General features: G+C 38.8%; 1 protein-coding gene across 3 annotated transcripts in view; it reads left to right on the forward strand.

Annotated features, from left to right (window-relative positions):
- LOC108577528 (uncharacterized protein C9orf172 homolog) overlaps positions 1 to 19334 on the forward strand; it is a 51799-nt gene that overhangs the window by 22878 nt on the left and 9587 nt on the right. Inside the window, exons 2-5 of one of the 3 annotated variants that reach the window (XM_017940702.1) lie at positions 8828 to 9071; positions 10512 to 10732; positions 12559 to 12763; positions 15112 to 15465. In XM_017940702.1, coding sequence (XP_017796191.1) covers positions 8828 to 9071; positions 10512 to 10732; positions 12559 to 12763; positions 15112 to 15465 — 1024 coding nt within the window. The remainder of the gene's footprint in view (positions 1 to 8827; positions 9072 to 10511; positions 10733 to 12558; positions 12764 to 15111; positions 15466 to 19334) is intronic. The other 2 variants (XM_017940703.1, XM_017940704.1) reach the window with 2 other exon arrangements.

Raw genomic sequence — 19334 nt, forward strand, 5'->3', positions numbered from 1 at the left:
TAACACCTATAAAGGTGCACCGCTTGTGTAAGTTCGCAGTCATGGAACACGCTATAAATTCATAACGAGCCTTTCTCTTTGTAGAACGAGGAGGTTAATACAAGAGATTGTTCAGCTCTTGGAAGCTGTTTCCAGTGAATTTACAAAGTCAACGAATACCTGTTGTTGATCACTTTAATTAACGAATCACCGAAATTATTCAAGCTTCAACCCTCTATCTCAGTACCAGGCAAAATTCCGTTTATCACGTTTTCCTCTCTTTTCCCTCGTTAGTGGTACACACGAATTAAAAAAAATCTAGAAAATTGCTCATACTGAGGCATACATCAGAAAATTTTCCAAACTTCTCTGTTCTTTGTCAATTCCATTGTCTTGACACCCCAAACATGTTTTCTCTCGACCGATTTTACGCTATATCGTGTCTCGTACTCTACTAGAACATTGCCAACCCAGAAACTAATAAGTATATTAGGAAATTTTTCCAAAAATCTCCTCGTACAGCCCTAACCGAGATTCCACTTCCAATTCCACTGTCTCGACACCCCAAACATGTTTTCTTTCGACCGATTTTACAGCCTCCCTATATCGTGTCTCATACTCTACCAAAACTCGAATCTAGCACATTGCTAACATGTACATCGAGAAATTTTTCCAAAAATCTCCCCAACTTCCCCTATTTCTGTCAATCCCATTATCTTGACATCCCAAACATGTTTACTCTAACTCCCGACCGATTTTGCTCTCTATATCTTTGCTCATACTCTACTAAAAGGGTCACCCACCTATTTCCGTGTCACCCAGTACATCGCGACAGAAATCACGTAGAGAGCTTACTAATCACGGTCGATTGCCAATTATTCCGACATCGGCAATTATTTCACGTATCAGAACCTAACACTTAGTCCTACGTGGACACAGTGACGGTTATCTCGTACACGCTTGATAAATCAACTTTAAAGGCTTCGTATAGCGTGAACCTTCCTATTGATTCGGCTCGATCGATTAGCAAAGTGAATTTAGAACACGATGCCGCGCAGCATCCACGAAACGCAATACATACCGTGCTGTATCCGGTTAGGCAGAGCATTACAGCCCGTGAAAGATGGCCAGCGACGCGGCGCAAGTGCAAGACAGGCGTCGCGGTGCATCGCGGATGCACATGCACTTCGCAGCTAGAGGTCTTTGGCCGCCTAATGGCGGATGTAGCGTCGTCTTTGACGCGGCTTTCCCCCAATTTGCGTCAATTGACGACACCACACGGATGCTGGCTGCTCTCTTGCTGCTGCTGTGTTGAGAAGGCGGAGGAAAAAGGAACGTGGCCACGAAGAGAAGAGAAGAGATAGAGCAGACGAAGTTTTGTTGGTATATAGTGTGTAATTGAAATTGCTATCACCGAGTCAGGCTGATTCTGACATACGAGACGAGCTCTGTGTATTATGTAACGCTTACTGTTGCACTTGGAACGCGTCGTTGAGCCTGCTGACCGCTGCCGGTTGCCCGTTGCTCGCAGACGCGGAAATGCAGGCAGGCAGGGCCCCCCTTTATGCCAATAACATTCCGTCAGCGTTGAGAAACGACGCGTTACCGAGAAACTATGACATTTCATCGTGCCTCGAAATCACTCGCGTATGTAGCAACTGCAACGGTGTGCTCGACGCTGGTGTGACTGTTGGTTCACGCAGACTGAGTCAGCTCGGCTGTGTGGTGTCTGTGAATCGGTTGGAGATTGGAACGATTTTATGAAGTCCGAGCTAATTAGGGTTGCCCTCTGTGTTTTTCTAGTTGCGAATTTTTTTTTTTTTTTTTTAATTATAACGAAGGTAGCTGAATGGCGCAGTTGTGCAACTGTATTTATTTTGTGTTTTAGTGGGAGTTTGTGGTTTTTCTATGTATTGGATTGGAAGAAAAGTTTTAGCGTTTGGCAAGCTATTTGGATCGGTTCACTTTTAAGATTTTAAATTCTGGAAGGGTGGAATCATGAAATTGCCTCAGAGATGGCGAAAGATAGTGGAAGAAAATCTGAAAATCTTCGCTTAAAAAACGCTACGAATTTTTCTTCCAATCCAATACTTGTTTAACCCTTTTTGCCTTATAATAGTGAGTGAGATTTGTGGCGCAGATTTTGGTCGAGATGTGACAGTAATAGTTATGTTAGTAGCAAAAATTAATTTTGATTTTAATTTTCCTTTGAATTTATGAGACTCAGGATTATCAAATATAATTAATCTGAAAAACAGCTGACGCTTAGACGCAAGGGGTTGAGGCTTATTTCGATTTTAAACGAGTTCAGCTTTAACGAATGAATGACGTTGGGATAAATGAGTTTTATGTTAATTTTCTTTGTTAATTTTTTAAATAACGATGTGTAACAATGTTAATGAATTTTTCTGAACGATTCTAAGCTGTTTTATTAAAAATTAGCGCAGCTGATGATCGATATTTTTCTTATATTCCACGTTCTTTGTGCGATTAAAACACGTTAACTGTGTAATCTTAGTAATCATGAAATATTTATTTTCACCAGCAAGTGTAATTCATGTTTCCTCCGCGGTGCAAGCAGAAAGTTACGGATACTTAGGAATTTGAGTTTAAGTTTATAGATTAAGATTCTCATTAAAATTGAAAAACAAAATTACACGTAATTGCACATTACGTTTCAGCCAACTGGTTATCTCTTTGGGAATCTCTTTCCTTTAAAGATTTTATAATCGTGAATTATATCATGGAGGGTAGTAATTCGAGTGTGAAGTAGCCAAGATATTTTATGTTCTAATTTTCGTATAAGTGTATCTCGGATACAGTTCCACTATTCTATAAAAGGAACTTTTTACGACAGTATATACAATTGTATTGTATAAACTATTACAAAAATCTCAAATTAATTTTCTGCTTTTAAATATTAACAAAAATGACTTATTTCGTATTCTTAACTTAAGACCAGTTCACATAAACACCAGGCTGTACATAAGCGTTAAATATCGTTTTTTAAAATGTCTCATATATACTGTATTAGTGAAACTTTCAGTAAAAAAAAAAAAAAAAAAAAACTTGAAATTACATTTTTTCAACAATTAAAAAATTTCAAATTAATTTTCTGCTTTTAAATATTAACAAAAATTACTTATTTCATATTCTGAACTATAAGAATTAAGACCAGTTCACGTAAATACCTAGTTGTATATAAGCGTTAAATATCGTTTTTTAAAATGTCTCAAGTTATCATCACGTCCGATCGCTTGCAAGGACTTTATTTGACTAATGCGATAGCTTTCGTTGCAAAATATTACGTGGGCGTAATGTACACGTTCTTACTGCGTTCTCTAACGCAGTCACCGTTGTATAAGGCGATCGTGTGCACTTTTTCATCGCGCTCGTGCTAGGCATCCGTAATGGCCGCAGTTACAAATGGACGTTGTTCCGCGACGAAAGAAAAGGGTGTAGCCGGATAAAGGGGACAAAAGTGCCCTTAAACGAAATTGGTCTCGCGATGGACTATTCGATAACTTACCGAAAGGAAACGTTTCGCACCAAGTTTCGACATTCTGTCTCAATCGTGGGTGTAGTTACAGGGAAAATTGCGATTTTCTGTTTTTGCACTATTTTCTCTGTTCGATGGTTCGCAAAAATTTTGAAAACATAGAAGAGAAAACGTTTCAACTCTCCATCTCAATCGTGGGGGTGGTTACCGAGAAAATTCCAATTACCAATTTTTTCACTATTTTCTTTATTTAGTGGTTTGCAGAAATTTAGAAAAAATTGAAGAGAAAAGGATTCACACCGAGTTTCAACCCTCTATCTCAACCTTGTGAAGAGGTAATTACAGAGAAAATTAGGATTATTAATTTTTGCACTATTTTCTTTATTGAGTGGTATGCGAAAGTTTTGAAAAAATAGAAGAGAAAACGTTTCAACTCTCCATCTCAATCGTGGGGGTAGTTACCGAGAAAATTCCAATTACCAATTTTTTCACTATTTCCTCCATTCAATGGTGTACGGAAATTTTAAAAAAAAATCGAAGGAAAATAGGATAAAAACAAATAACTCGAATTGTTTCTATTACTACCCTCCTGATCAAGATAGAGGGTTGAAGCTTGGTGCAAAGTGTTTTCTTTCGGTAAGCTCTCGAATGGTCCATCGCGAGACCAATTTTGTTTAAGGATACCTTTCACCCCCTTATCTCGCTGTACTCTTTCATTAGGAAGGCAGGGGACTTTTGTTAAAATTGATCCAATCGAGCAACGCGGTCACCCTTCTTATCAACATCGACCGATAGAACGCCTTCCTCTATTCGTGGAAACGAGTTTCCATCCCCCTTTGTATCACCTTGACCCTCTTCCTTAAAAAACGATGTACAACTCTTGTATTTTTATATGGAATTCCCAAATTTCTTATCCCTCGTTTAAATTGCTAATCGCCGCGATTATCCCGGCTGATTAGAATTTTTATCACGGCGCAACATCGATCAGATTGGAAAAGACAGATTTCTTCGGTGGACCCGTGTTTACGATCGAAAATTTTCAACGAAATTTCAGCATCGTGAATAATCGCTTTGCTCGATTTATGGATCTGCTACCTCTGCAAAAATTGGGTACCATAAAAGAGAGTTTATCTCGATTCTAAAATTTTATCTTCTTCTCAGTTGCTGTTTCCCAATTTATAAAATCTGTTTTTATAAAAACAATTTATTTTTGAAGGTGAAAACGTGAAGAATGTGTTTTTCGCGAAATTTCCCAAGATTGTCAAGGATTTTGCGAAATTTTTCGCAAAACTCTAACCTGTGTAATCTTCATTTCTAATTTTTTCTAATCTCTAAAAAACGAATCTTCATTTCTATTTTTTTCCAATCTCTAAAAACACTAATCTTCATTCACACTTCGCAATTTTACAATTTTCGCAAGTGCAAAATTTTCCTCGCCGACGAATAGCCGAAACGTCGATTGCAGTTTCGGATTTTAAAAGAATACACTTGAAAACGGCGTAGAAAGTATGCAGTTGATCGACGCTGAAAAGGGATTACGTTCGCTCAGTTTCTCGTACGAAGTTTCAATCTGAAAATAACTTTTTGCCATTCGAGTAATCTCTCGGTTCTTATGAGCACGCATATGGTGAACCGTTGCTGGCACGTTAATAACCAAGAGGAACTCACGACGTGCGTAGGCCAGAGCCACACGTTCCTCTGTCTATCCTTTGTTTTTCGACGGCATTTGGTCCCGTTAGCATCTTTGTATGCCATATGGAAATCTCACGCGAGCCTTCAACAGAGCTCATCGTTATGCATTTTCTCTACACACGCAGAACAATGGGGCATCGAGGAATGTGCGCTCTCCATCGAAACCTCGGTTTTATTTCTCGTATTTCACTCTTTAGTTTATTGATACTGCCGTTTCCTTTCGATCAACTTATTTATCACTGTAACGTTAGTTTATTGGTAATATGAATATTTCGTACATTTGCCACGTTTTATAAACACCGCGAGAAATATACTTTCGCGAAAGATTCCAATGGTGTTTCCGTGGAATTCTAAAATTAACGAGTGCCACAGAAATATTTCACTTCTCTCCGAATTTTAAGTCCCTTGGAAATTTCAAAATTTTTTAAATGAAATTTTTTTAAATTTTAACAGACATAAAGGGTTAGTGATAATAGTTAAATCGTGGGTTTAATAGAATTCTGAATTGATATTTTTTTTTCAGGATTATTTGCACGCTTGCAAAATGATAAAACGGCGCGTTGAGATCATTTTTCGAAATATAACGGGGTATTAGCTATGCTGATAGCTATAGTTTAATATGCGACCATATTCACGTGTCATATCGATCGTGCGAAAACGATTGTATAACTGAAATTTCAGTTGAATGAAAATTAAAAATAGTGGTCAGTTTCGAAGTCTCTGTTAACTGGTTCGATAGTCAGTAGCTGTTCAGAAATGTTCGTATGTTGCATCGAGGAATTAAAATTAGAGGTCTGTACTCTACTTGTTATAAATTCGAAAATTCTATAAAATGTAAGTTTTCTGCGAGGAACGTAGTCTTTAATCTGAAATAATTTAACCAATATTGTGATTAAATTTCTTAGTACTTTGTACATTTATCCAAACCTCTTTTCTGTTTATCTATTTTACTAGCCTTTTTGATCAATTTTTTCTAGACTAGAATTGGAATTTTGTAATATTCTAGCAAAAAAAGATTTAGAAAATGTGATTCGTAACCTAATCAGTAGAAAAATTGATAAGTCGTGCTTTGAAAGAAAGAAACCTTGCCTCGAGTTCTGCAAATTCGCGATAGAATTCAGGACAGTACATAGCAGAAAGAAGCTGTTTTCGCAGCTGTATTGCAATGAAGAACAGATCTTGATTACTCGAGACGAGCTACAGGGTAAAACGTAAACGAGACACTAAATCTGGACATCCTGTAAGGATAGACTTCCATTCCCCGAACCTGCCGGTCGTAATTTACAAACAGAAATATTGCAAACGTTTCTATAAATTTACTCGTCTCTAATTAGTCTGCGGGTGCACTGAACGCGTTTATTATTTATCTCTTCGTATCGTTTACGTTAAAAAATATGAGACACCTGGTGTATTTTTTGACCTAGGCAGTATCATAGTTGTTAATAAGAAAATAACTCGGAAAACTTTGGGAAATTTCTTGTGAAATATGCTGCATAAACATTAATTGAGTTTTTTATTTTTTATACAAAATTTTTACAGAATTTTTCTTTTTTTCTAAAGAGTGTCAAAATTTGGCAATATGGATGATTAGGTTAACCCTTTGAGTGCTCGCTAAAATGTGGTTCAAAAATGGAAACTTCTTTTATCCATTTTTAATAATTTCACCGAACTATGATTCGCATTCATTTCCTCACTTCTATGGCCAACAGACCTAATTGATGGTTAATTAGGACTTGTCAATGGACGAGTTCTCATCACGCTGTAATAGGTGTTGAAAACAGTACCCAAGTCAGCAAAATTAGCTCATAGAAATGTATTCTGATTGCTGAAGAATAAAATTTAAAAACAAATTCTCCACTTTACAATGTATCCTATCTGAACCTTGTACAAAGTAAATTTTCAGTATTTCCACTAAACACTCAAAGGGTTAAAGAAGGTGGTCCATTACACTCTGACCAATCAGACACACATTTCCTCCTCGAGCATTCTCTCCAGCTTTACACAGCTTCAGCTATCATCCCTTTGTTTCACAAACACTAAAACAGAATTTTCTATGCAGTCCTGACTATAGCAAGATCAAGGTGCCCTACCATTTAACCCTTTAACGCTCATTTCACAACTAATCCTCCAAAAACTGTAATTTTCCTTAATTATTTTCTTTCACTTCTCATATTGAGATCTAATCTTCTCTATTCCACTGCAAAAATATAAGTCACATCATTATAAATTAATGAAAAACTTATTTCTACACGCCTAAGAAATAGAAATAAAAAAATGACATTAATCATGCTTGACACATCAAGTTGAGCAGAACGTGAGCGTTGATGGCTCCCTATATTTCTTCCACCGACTATACGTATCTCGCGTCGCCTCATCGCTCCCGTGTTTTCAGTAGGAAAATTAATCGATCATTTTCCGTGTTGCTCGTCCGCCTCCATATGCAAGCTCCGTGACATTGGAAAACGCTTTTAAAGCGGTTATTCTCTTGACGAGTCCTTTCCAATGAGTGGGTTTCGAGTATTCCAGTCGGCCTCTCCGCTGCGTTGTTTGTCCATGATGCGTCGTCTCGTTGATTCGTATGCTCGATACGTTTAATGCGTTCGTTGATCGACACAACGCGACGATTCTGTGCTTTTATAGAATTAACAAGAGCAATCTCTTCGTCAAATTGTTTTTTTTTTTTTTTTTCGTACAAATTGCAATCGAATGGTAAGTGTATCTCGCTATCGAGCACAGTTCACTGACCGTGGATACGTGTATTAGCATTTCGTATAGATTACGAGAGAAAAATAGATTAAATGTAATTTAATTCGAAATAATTATCGCTCTTTTTTCTTCTTCTTTCAACGATATAACAACGCAATAAATTTCTTTTATTGTCTGGAATTATACTTGGAGCTGTGGAATCACTTCCTTTTTCGATTATGTCGAGAATTTTCATCGTCTGTCTAGGTGTGAAGGCTTGGTGTCATCTGATAAAATATTTTTCGCACAGCGATGATATTTTGCGAATTTTTTGCGTTACGAAAATTCAGTGATGGGTGTTTGTGATTATTAATTACTCTGTTGCTAATTTTTCTAGGCGAAAGAAAGTTTTAGGCAACTTCTGCACTTTAAGGAAAATGTATATATCTTTTTATTAGGATTAATAACAGAATATTTCGCTGAAAGAAGGTATAATCCATATAACGGATTATTTCGAGATATACGTTGTTTTCGTTCATAATAGTCAATTGTGGGAGAGGAATCTCATCGACGTGTAGCGATTATGTTGGCTGAAATGCACGACGTGAATTTACGTAACGTGGAAGTCATAAGCAGCTTCCACGAGGTTCTCACGTTTAATATATGGGATACATTTAATAGGGTATTTCACCAAGAATAATTGAATAAATTGCCAGGAACAGTTGCAATGTTGTATGTTAAATTACTAGGTTGTATCCGTGTGCAGTTCTCATTGAGAATTTCGACTAAAGTGTATAGAATCGTGTGGAAAAATGATTTTAATTAAATACACTTTTTTTTTTGAAGAAATACAAACTAAAATAAGAAATTTCATATGCACCAACCCAATATACTTATATTTAAATGAAAAGAACAAATATACAAGGAGATCAATTTTTGCGCCTTTACTGATTAGAGATTTTTATTTTATAGCCGCCGGAGAACGAATTGCAGAAAGTCGGCGAACGTGTGCCTAGCGAGCACGAACTCAGAGTGCAGAGGTCTCTGCAGCGACTGAACGTTCCGGATTGGTACAAGAATTCTCCCGCGGCTCGCGATGGTTTCCGGTTAAAAAGGCACTCCGATGCGTCGCAACACGGAGGATGGCGTGCTCTGGGCTCGAAAACCACTTCCCTCTCGTCCCTTTCGTCGTCTTCCAATAGACAGCCGACTACAGGTACATACACCCTTTCATTCCCAGATTATCATATACGTTTATTTCCATTCTTGATAATTCCAATTATCTTCAATTGTTGTCACTTCCCTTGAAACGAAGTTGAGATAGTACTTCGTCGAAGTGAACTTATCGAGCTATCGTTCCAGTCAATGTCTTTGTATTTATATTTATTGATTTCACATTAGTTACACCAGAGTAAATTTGAAACAGTTATATCACGTGAAAGTAGAAAATTTCATTTCAATCATTTTTGTTTTCGTATTTTTCTGATCTCCTTTGGAGGGAGACGAGAATGCAGAAGAAAATGCTTATCAAATTCTTCTAATCGCTATCAGACAATTAGAAAGATACCGTATGAGCTCGTGTTCGAAATGATTTGCGGTAGAACGGCGCAGTGTTATGTAAATCATTCGTTTTGAACTCTCAGTGAAAAGATAAGCAACATCCGAAGCGAGAAGCGTGTGTCGGCCAATTTCATTTATGCATCTTTCTCTCCGCTTCTATTCTCATCTCTCCCTGTCTCTCCCTCCTCTCTCTGTCTCTCCCTCCTATCTCTTTGTCTCTCCCTGTCTCTCCCTCCTATCTCTCTGTCTCTCCCTGTCTCTCCCTCCCATCTCTCTGTCTCTCCCTCTCCTCTCTCTGTCTTTATTTCTCTGAGTGACACAGTCTCGCGGATATTCTCTGGCTACGTCGAGTAACGGCTAATAGGAAGCGGCTAATAAATTTAGCAGGGCAAGTTAACTCGATTAATTCGGTCCTGTCGAGTAGTCGTCTGGTAGCGGCAGCCGAGCTTTAACCCACCACGTTGTTGGCTCACAGTAACAGAAGGGTCACCCATCCGGGTAGGTTGGAAAACGTTCAAGAACGCTTCTAACGAGAGAACACGATTTGTTAAGGGAGGGCTCTAATTACCGGATTTAAAGAGCTACCGCACACGCCGGTAACGCGGGTTTCGTCGACGGAAGGAAGTATGAAAAGGGCAGAGTTCGTCGAGACACACCCCCTTTTTAAATGTCGTCTGATCACAGTTCGCGATGCCCTGCAACGTTTTCATTTCAACAGATCTGATTTTTTTCAAATGCTAAATTTATATTTTCCAGCTGTTTTTTCAACTTTAAACTAACGTAAAAAAAAATTACTCACTCGTCATGGATTATTCATCGTGTGTCAGATAATCATATCCAAATAATTGTATTACGAATTTTTTTTACTATTCAGTACACGTGTATTATAGCAAATTCTTTCTGTTTGACTATTGTGTATGAAAAATGTATAATAGAACAAAATTTAGTATATGGTATCGTAACTCCCCAATTTGATCTGTTGAAAAATGGACGTTTCATTTGCACCAATCTAATATAAAAGGATAGCAATTTTTCTGTTCGATATTCTTTAATAACAAATGATCTTTAATTTTGCAAATCTTGTTTGTTTGTTTAGGTGCCCTTTTAAGTCCGAGTCCCACACCACCTGTATTCTCGAGATGGAGTACCAGTCTGCTGAACAGTGCCGGAAGTTCACCAGCGAGTTCAGCGAGGTCGTCCTTCAATCATCGGCAGCCATACTTGGGCTGGCGTTCTCAAGAACGACTAACAAACCCGCGAACACCGGCAGAACGTCTTGCTCAGGGTATTCTTCCCCAGTTGCAAGCAGCAAACAAGGTTTGTGTTGAGCAATTCTTCCATTATTCAACGCGATCCACTCTGTTGCTGTCCTTGAATTTTTTCAGTGTATGTAAATATCTTCTCATTTTTTTCTTTGAATATTCTAATTTCGTGAAAAATTTAGAAACACTTTTAACATTACGCTTAAAATCACTATTATGCTTAACTTTAACTTCTCTGAAATTAGAACAAATGTTTTGTTAGTGATGTTAAATAATTCAATTAATTTTCAAAGTGAAAGAAGTATTGCGCGTTCAATGCGCCATCATTTTTATTGGGTATTTAATCTATGCTTCCATCGTTTTGTATGTTTTCTATAGATATTTTTAAGGTTTCTAATGTGAAGCTCTTTTCAGATGTCACTGCGCAAGAGTTTATACTACACTTTGTAGAAAATTCCTTAACAGAATTGCCGTTAATTCGTTATTTCAACGCGGTAGAAAATCATTTCTAACATCTACCTTATTATCTTTGTCATTTTTGTCACTCGTAACAATCGCCCAGTTGGACTATTTCACTGGTTCAAACGTTAATCCGAAAATCCGCGGAACGAAATTTCACCTTAAACCGTGACTGACCCCTGCTCCGCCCACACTCTGTTCTCGCTTTCCTCTTTGTTCAATTTATTTTTAATTTGCGCAGACAGCGCGCAAATGCAGCGACGTTTCTATAATTAGAAATTCTGGCAGTAATCCCTCGTCTTGGTGTCCCGTGGCCTTTGCAACCCGAGACAAATTGACTGTTACCCGAATCGCCCTCCTCTAAGGTTAAACCGTTCCGTACGTTTCGTCCCACTTTGCAAACTTTAATTACCTCCTCGTTGCCGAAAAATGATTCTCCCGTGAAAGTGTCTTTTCTCGTGGACGTTAACATTTATCGCAGTTAAATGAGCTTTCAATGTTCAAAATTCATCTTTTTCTTTTTTTTTTTTTTGTAGGGATAGTTAAATGTGAAAAATGTTGTTCCTTGTTTCAATATTTCAAGATTAAATTACGGTCGTTATTATGAAATATACGAAAGAGCAGGTGTAATTATTGAATAATATATTGTAATAATAAAGTGTATTTTGCTCAATTTTTTGTTTAATTTTAATTGTTAATTTTTGACGGGTGGAATGGATAAATTAAATTTCATTTGAATGTCAGCGTATTAACGATTAATATTATCGAGAAGTAATTGTTACTGTAATGTCCTAGACTGAAAGAAGTTTATTTAATAAAGCTTCATTTTCGAATTATCATACCGATAATCAGTACGTTTGGAGAGAGTGATTAATTTATTCGCGTGAAGTCATGAATAATCCTATTGAATTGTCAGAATCAGTGAAGCATATCACGGGCGTTCCAAATGAACCCTTCTGTTTTTTTCTTCGAGTCTATTCAGTTATTATCTCCTTTACTTAATCACTGTCTTTCTCAGAGCTGTTCAACAATTTCCATTAGTATTATATATCTGTTTAACGATCTTTATTAACTTTTCAAATAGGAGTATTTAAAATCCCTTTAAATCGGCCGAAATCACACGACAAATATTTCATATTTCAATATGACAAAATTAATTTGAGTTCAAACTTCTCAAATTCATCAACCCCGTGATTCGTCGTCAACCGAAGCTTATTTGAAATTCCTTCAAATCGGCCAAAAAGCGCAGAGGCAAAATTAATTTAAGCATTAAAAAAAAAAAAGGAATTCAAGCTTCTCAATCACAGTATCAACCAAAGTTTCCAAAAAATCGTCTAACCGTAACCAAATTGAACGCAAGATAGAAGAAAACAAAGTACCCCACGCCTAATGTAAGAATAAAACAGACGTTTCTTTCCACAGCAGCAACAGCAGCAGCAACAACAGCAACAACAGCAGACAACGAATCAGCAGCTAGAGGTAAGGAACTCGATAAAGGAGGTGACTTCGGCCATTGTGCACTACGTGCAAAGCGGTCAAGAGGTTGGTGGAGGTGGCAGGCTGTCGCCTCGACCTCGACCTGAAGACTGGGACGACAGGGGCGGAGCAAGGTCAACCAGCCCCAGAGGTGAGCACTAAACCACCCCTGCCAAAAAAAAAACCATCCCACCACCACCACCACCACTACACCATCACTACTTTTACTCTCTACGACGAAGGTAATTTTTGAGTTTTCCTTCTCTTGATGTGAATACTCTTCTTTGTCTCTGCATCTACTCTGCGACCTAGACGCGCCTCTCTTCTACAAGTCTATCTCTGGGTTTTTTTTTTTTGTTCATGTTACTGTTACTGTTGTTATGATTATTATTATCTTTACACGTCTCGTCTAACTTCCAACGGAATGTTGTAAAATAATAATGTTGTCTCTCAAAAAATTCGTTCTTACCACTTACTACTCTCGACGTGTCTCTTTGTTGTTGTCACACTAGTTCAAAGCACTACCAGCAGCTCTCGCTGTCTCTCCTCTCTTTTGTCTGTTCTCTATGGTCGTGTCTTGTGTTTTACTAACGAAAACAAAACTGGCTTTCTCGAGAAGCGCTATCGTTTCAAAAACGAAACCGCCATCGACGGTATAAAACTACAACGAATCCTCTTCGTGCGCGCACACACTTTCGTGCTGGCTCGTTCGTTCTGCGTACTCCTCGATTTCTTATCTCCAGGATCTGTTCAAGGTGCGTTGCAAACGGTTCCTTCGTAAAACACGCGAGCTAATCACGTTTCTTTCATCCTGTACAAATCAAAGGTCCTTCTTCCTTTGCACATTAAGGTTGATCTCTCTTCGACTAGCCTGTCTCGCAAACTTTTTCGAACAGTCACGTGTGTGAACGATCGAAATCGAACGAAAAGAATTAGTATCACGATGGAGTGTGTAGATTCTGTTCAATGGAGATATTCAAAGATATACCCAAAACGACAATTTCTTCGAAACATACGTATATCGATGACCAATCTACGAGAGAAAGAGAGAGAGAGAGAGAGGATCGCGTAAGATCGATTTCGCAAATATATCTTCCATTTATGGCTTCGCGAGAGAAAGAAGGCGCTAGCTACACGTGGGGCCAGACGTCGTGACGTAAAGAATTGTGTTTGGCGGAAGACCTGCCGCACGTTCTGAACGTCGTCGACGACGAATCGACGAAGGCAAGACTCTGCTACGTAAATTCCCGAAATGCATTCGCCGCGACAGCCTTGACACTAAATCGTATTTCGAACGCGTGGATCCACGAGGAGGCGAAGATCGGACCGAGGCGAGGGTGAGAAAGATACGACGACGGCAGAATTTCGAGGGCGAGAATGGAACACATCTCTTCGATCTTCTTCTTCTCCTTCTCGACACCTCTATCTGACCTCCGCGTGCCTCTTCCTTCGGTCTACCTTCTCATCTTTAATCGTGACAGTCTTAGCCGAAAGTATGCCTGCACACGCACGCATACACACATATGCAAACGAGCCACGGTTGCTATTTCGATAGCCTTGTAGCGGCGTGGCCGTCGGTACCACCGAAATAGATCACCCTGAAGTTTAAATCACACTCGTCTGTCTACGTACGGATTTTCGGTGCGAACGAACTTGCCCCGGCGGCGGCGGCACTCTCTGGCCGACCTTAGAGAACAAAATTAAAAGAACGATCGAAAACAGGGAACGGATTCGCGGACGATAATATACACGTGGAGTAAGGAAATTCGTACGATTTTATATTATCATCCCATCGTATAATAAAGGCGCATCAGGAGATGTGAATGTAGTCACCAAGTTGTACCCGCGTTACACTCCGAAAAACGTGTGAAACGCTTCCTGTCTCGCTACGATGTTACAATACTAACTACTACTACTACTACTACTGCTGCTATTACTATTACTACTACTATTACTCAGGTACGATTTGTCAATAACGTGTGTATGTATGCCGATCCACTGAGCTTTGTTTGCGTTGTGATTAATACTTCCGTATCAGAGCTTCACTAATACGACCTAGTCTGAGAATTTGTGTCGTTTTTTAAAAGATCGATCGTCTACTGACAACCGCCTAACTTCGAATCTTCTTAGTTCGATGATTGGTCCGAGAATGAAAAGCGTGGTAAACCGAGAGTGATATGCGAAAATAGAAGAACCTGCTAGAGAAATGTCGAGATCTTCTGTTACAAAGGCGCAGGCAGGCAAGCAAGCAGAGCAAACAAGCAAGCAAGCAACATCGTTACGCTCTTGCAATAAGCTACGCTCTTTTTCTTCTCCAAGTTACCACGTTTTGCTCGAACAGTAAAAAATACATATGCGTAAATTGTTCGTACGAAGGAATCGCGCGGATCGATCGATCGTAAAAGAAGCCACCTAAAAAAATATTTTTAAAAAGAACACACACTGCGAGCCGATGGCTTCTTCGTGACGCATCTAATGAAATGAAACTTCTCCTCGAAGGGAGCGTGAAGCTGTGTTGGATGGAGAGCTCGTTCGTTGGTACGAGACCCGTGGATTCACCGGAGACGCCGATTAGTTTGGCCACGGAAACCGACTGCTGTCCCGGATGCAACGCCCCGGCCACCGAGTCTTGCAGTTGCGTCGAATCCGCCACTTCCGGTCTCTTCTTGGATTTGACACCGACACTCGACGATGGCCAGCAGCATCATCAGCAACAACAGCAACTAGGCGGAGGCGGAAGTAGCCTCTGCCCGTCACCATCCTCGTCACTCAATTATCACCAACACCATCATCATCATCATCGTCAGCTTCACCATCAACAGCAACCACAGCAGCAGCAACGCCATCACCGCGGTGAGTTGCTGCTCGCCTAGCGGAAAGCCGAACACAAAACGAGATCAGACAAGAAAAAAAGAAAAAAAGAAAAATATAATAATACACGTACAGCCGCGAAATTTCGTCAACAGAGAAAACACACATTCTCGGTCGCGTTTCCATCACACAAGACGATATCTCGACGTATTATCCCCCCAATTCAATCCATTCACCTAAGTTGACGAAGACGATTCACGTCGCGCTACGGAACACATTTTCATCGTTCCCTTCTACGGATATCGCGTCTTGATTGGTAATTACTCGGGATATTGATTCGTTTGCTTCCGTGTTTCTTTCGTTCCCTGTCTCAACAGAGGAACTTCACGGAATTACGTGTTACAGTGGTTGATAGGCTTCGACGACTGCTTTGATGACTGTGAGAGGAGTGCTTTTGTAAGTTTGAAGAGATTAGAGAAAAATTTTGGTAGCTTGTTATGCAGGATATTATTGCGTACGGGTAAACTTCGGAAGAAATTATCGATGAAAAAGAAAGCACGATATTTACGTAGTTGTATGTAGCAAAGTATCGATGTTAATGGCAAGTTTCTTTGTGACAAAAGTGCTAAAGATAAAGAGTTTAATATACGAAGTATTACATTATCGTGAGAAATTTGATGAAATAGTTCAGTAATCTTTGGCAAAGTAGCAATTCAAGGAATTCAAGTTTCAAAGTCTTTCTTTTTTTCCCTTTCCTTGAAAATTTACGGTAAAACGAAAAATTGTTCTTCTTGCCAATTGCAAACTCTTCCGCGTCTATCGCAAAATATATCCTATATGCGTGAATAAAGAAAACTTATCACAGGATGCTTCGATAATGCTGTTTAGAAAACGATCAGAGAAGATTCGCGTGTCTCGAAACTTTCTTCCTTCTTCGATGTATTTTCCAAGCCACGAAACGTATCAAACGTGTTACGCATTACGTGATAAAATTCGCTTCAACACGATTTCCGGTACTCTTCCTGTACGACGATTTCTCTCCTCGCGTTTCAAAGCGTTTTAACGAATTCTGCGCGATTCTTCGCGGAAGTTGGCAACTAGCAGCGAAGAATCTTCTCGGAAGAATTTCCTCTGACGTGGTTCTGAGACTGGTCTGCTCTCAGGCTACGTCGATTACGTGCGTAATACACGTTTTTGGCTCGGGCTGCTCTCCAAACGACATCTTCTACTTGTTTTCGTCACGAACGTGGTCCTGTTCTCTCCGCATCTGTCCCACGTGACGGTACAACCGTATCTCTCCTTCACGTTTCGTAGAGAGTTTGTTGGGAAAACCAAAGTCGAAACATCGTAACGATTTCGATCACGAGACGAATTATTTTTGCATCTTGTTCGAGAACGAATGGTACCGAAGTTCGTTTCACAAGTGCGAGAAACCTCTCTTGTTTAGGACGAAACTTCGCGTTAATCTCTTGATAAGAAGAAACTGTTTCACGCACACACACACATACACACACACACATACACACGGACGCTTGTCGCTTTCATGTATATATATATATATAATTTTTATCTCAGCAAACCACAGAAGGAAAAAAGAAAAAAAAAACAATGTTACGAAAGACGCGAAAATTTTTATATTTTTACGAGCCATGCGAAGCTGTTGCGTAAATTGTAAGGTTGAAAACATTTCGAAGATCGCACACTTTATTATTATTGTTCTTGTAACGCAGCTTTTTTTGCACAATTTTTATACCGCTCTCTTTACAGTACGTTATCTTTATCATTGTCACTTCTCTATCTTTGCGTAGCGTGTACAACGAATGAAAGTTTCTCACGAGAAGAAGAGAACGTTTCGTAATTGTTTTTTTGTCGAATTACTCTTCGTGCATAGACATTGTTATGCAGATTATTATTGTTGGAATTGTTGAACTATTGATTAGAAGAAACGATAGAGAAATTGTTGAAGACGATTGTTGCATGAAGTTTGAAAAGAAGTAGATATTTTTTGACAAATTTTCACGTTGCTGTATATTTCTAGTGTTATTATTAGCTGTTGATGTTTGTAATCACGTAAGTGCAATTATTCTCGTATCTATAGTGCGGCAAATGATGCGTTTGAAATCGACGCTCAAAAAGTTCGATAAATTATCGCTGTCAAGCGCTGAGTCTATTCTCGATCGTGCACTATATTCGCAGAAAAAAATTGCCGTATATATGTCTTGACAACTGTGAACTTTAACGTAAGACAAGCAACGAAATAACTGTTAACCCCGTCATGGTATATAGAGCTAAAAAAAAAAGAAGAAGAAAGAACGATTTGAATTTTATTTGAAATGCAAAACAACGTAACTGTTTCAAGAATTGCATTCAGAAAGGGGTAACACATTTCGCGCGAAATTATGCCAGACTTTTTCTTTTCTTTTCTTTTCTTGTTATTCTCACGAGAGACAATGTTGAGAAAGCCGCTTCATTTGGATTTAACCTTGTCAAATGTAACAAATGAGCAGCCTATAATTTTGTATCGCTTTGTACGGCAAAATAATGAAATTATCCAACGATGGGAAAATTCACTCGCAGTGCTTTCATTGTCAGTGTAGGTAGAAAAGCGGTGAAACAAGGAACAATCTCTAAATGTTATACACACACACACACACACATACACATACGTGCGCGACTTCATGAACCGATTCTCTGATGTGTACATTAGCTTTCTATTTAAAAAAAAAAAGAGCCGTGTGTCGAGAGATTAGTCTTGTACGCCCACGTCGATTACCGCTATCTCTTCTTTTTTCGTTTATCGTTTTCGTCAGCTTGCTGTATTCGTCAACGCCCAAACTAAGTTATTATACTGTTCGAGAATCTAGAATCTAGATTCTTGATCAATCTCCCCTCACACACACACACACACATATACACACAATTTCCTGATGAAATTCATGTACAAAACATACACACACTATCACATCGGGTTAAACTGAAAGGAAATTCGCACATTCTTTCTCTACACGCTACTATCTCCTATGAAATTCTCTAATGAGCGTCGACGTTGAATCCTGAAGCTTGAAAAGGAATTGTTCTTTTGGAAATTCGGTAAAAATTGTCAGTGTCAAGACTGATTTTTAGTCAAGAAGCTTGAAATCGCTTCGTGGATTCTCGTCGACTGCACACAAATGTTCTTTCTGTCATTCCACAAGAAGATGGTCTCCTGACTTCTTGTCGACGGACCTCTTTCTAAATGTTTTCAACAAGCCTCGTTCGTTTATACGCCACGAATACATTTTCTCTTCCTTTTTTTTTTTGTCTTATTTATTTATCGCCTGAGAACTGTTTTATAGTAAACTTTGTTACTTTGTTACGACCGCCCCCCTCGTCGTTGGAAGACCCGCGAAGAAGAAGAATACCTGTTTGCTCCACAAGTTTATCTCTCATTTGCTCTCTTCTTTCGATTTTTTTCCTTTCTTCCCTTTTCTCTCTTCTTTTTTTTTCTCTCTCTCGCGGTTTTTCTTTTGCTCTTCTCACACACACACACACGAACCCCCCCCAACCAATGTATTTACCCCGCCTGAAACGTAACTTTTTGTGCGAAACGTCCCGTATCTCGAGATATATTCAGTAGAGCCTCCTTTATTTACTTCTACCAATAGTATATAGCTGTTATTTTTTTGCGTTTCATGTATGTTTACTATCTGTAAAATTGTTCACGTATACATGATATCTATAGCTAGAGAGCTCGGTATATGTCGTATATATACGTGTTACGTGTACATACATACATATATACATACACGTAAATGTATCGTATATATACGTATGTACACGTGCATACGTGTATATACGAGAGAGACAGCAGTTTAGGTATGATTCGTATTTTGTATACACCGTTCATCATTATTTACAAACGCGCTGATATT

The sequence above is a fragment of the Habropoda laboriosa genome, unplaced genomic scaffold (genome assembly GCF_001263275.1).
Source record: "Habropoda laboriosa isolate 0110345459 unplaced genomic scaffold, ASM126327v1 scaffold804, whole genome shotgun sequence".
NCBI lineage: Eukaryota > Metazoa > Arthropoda > Insecta > Hymenoptera > Apidae > Habropoda > Habropoda laboriosa.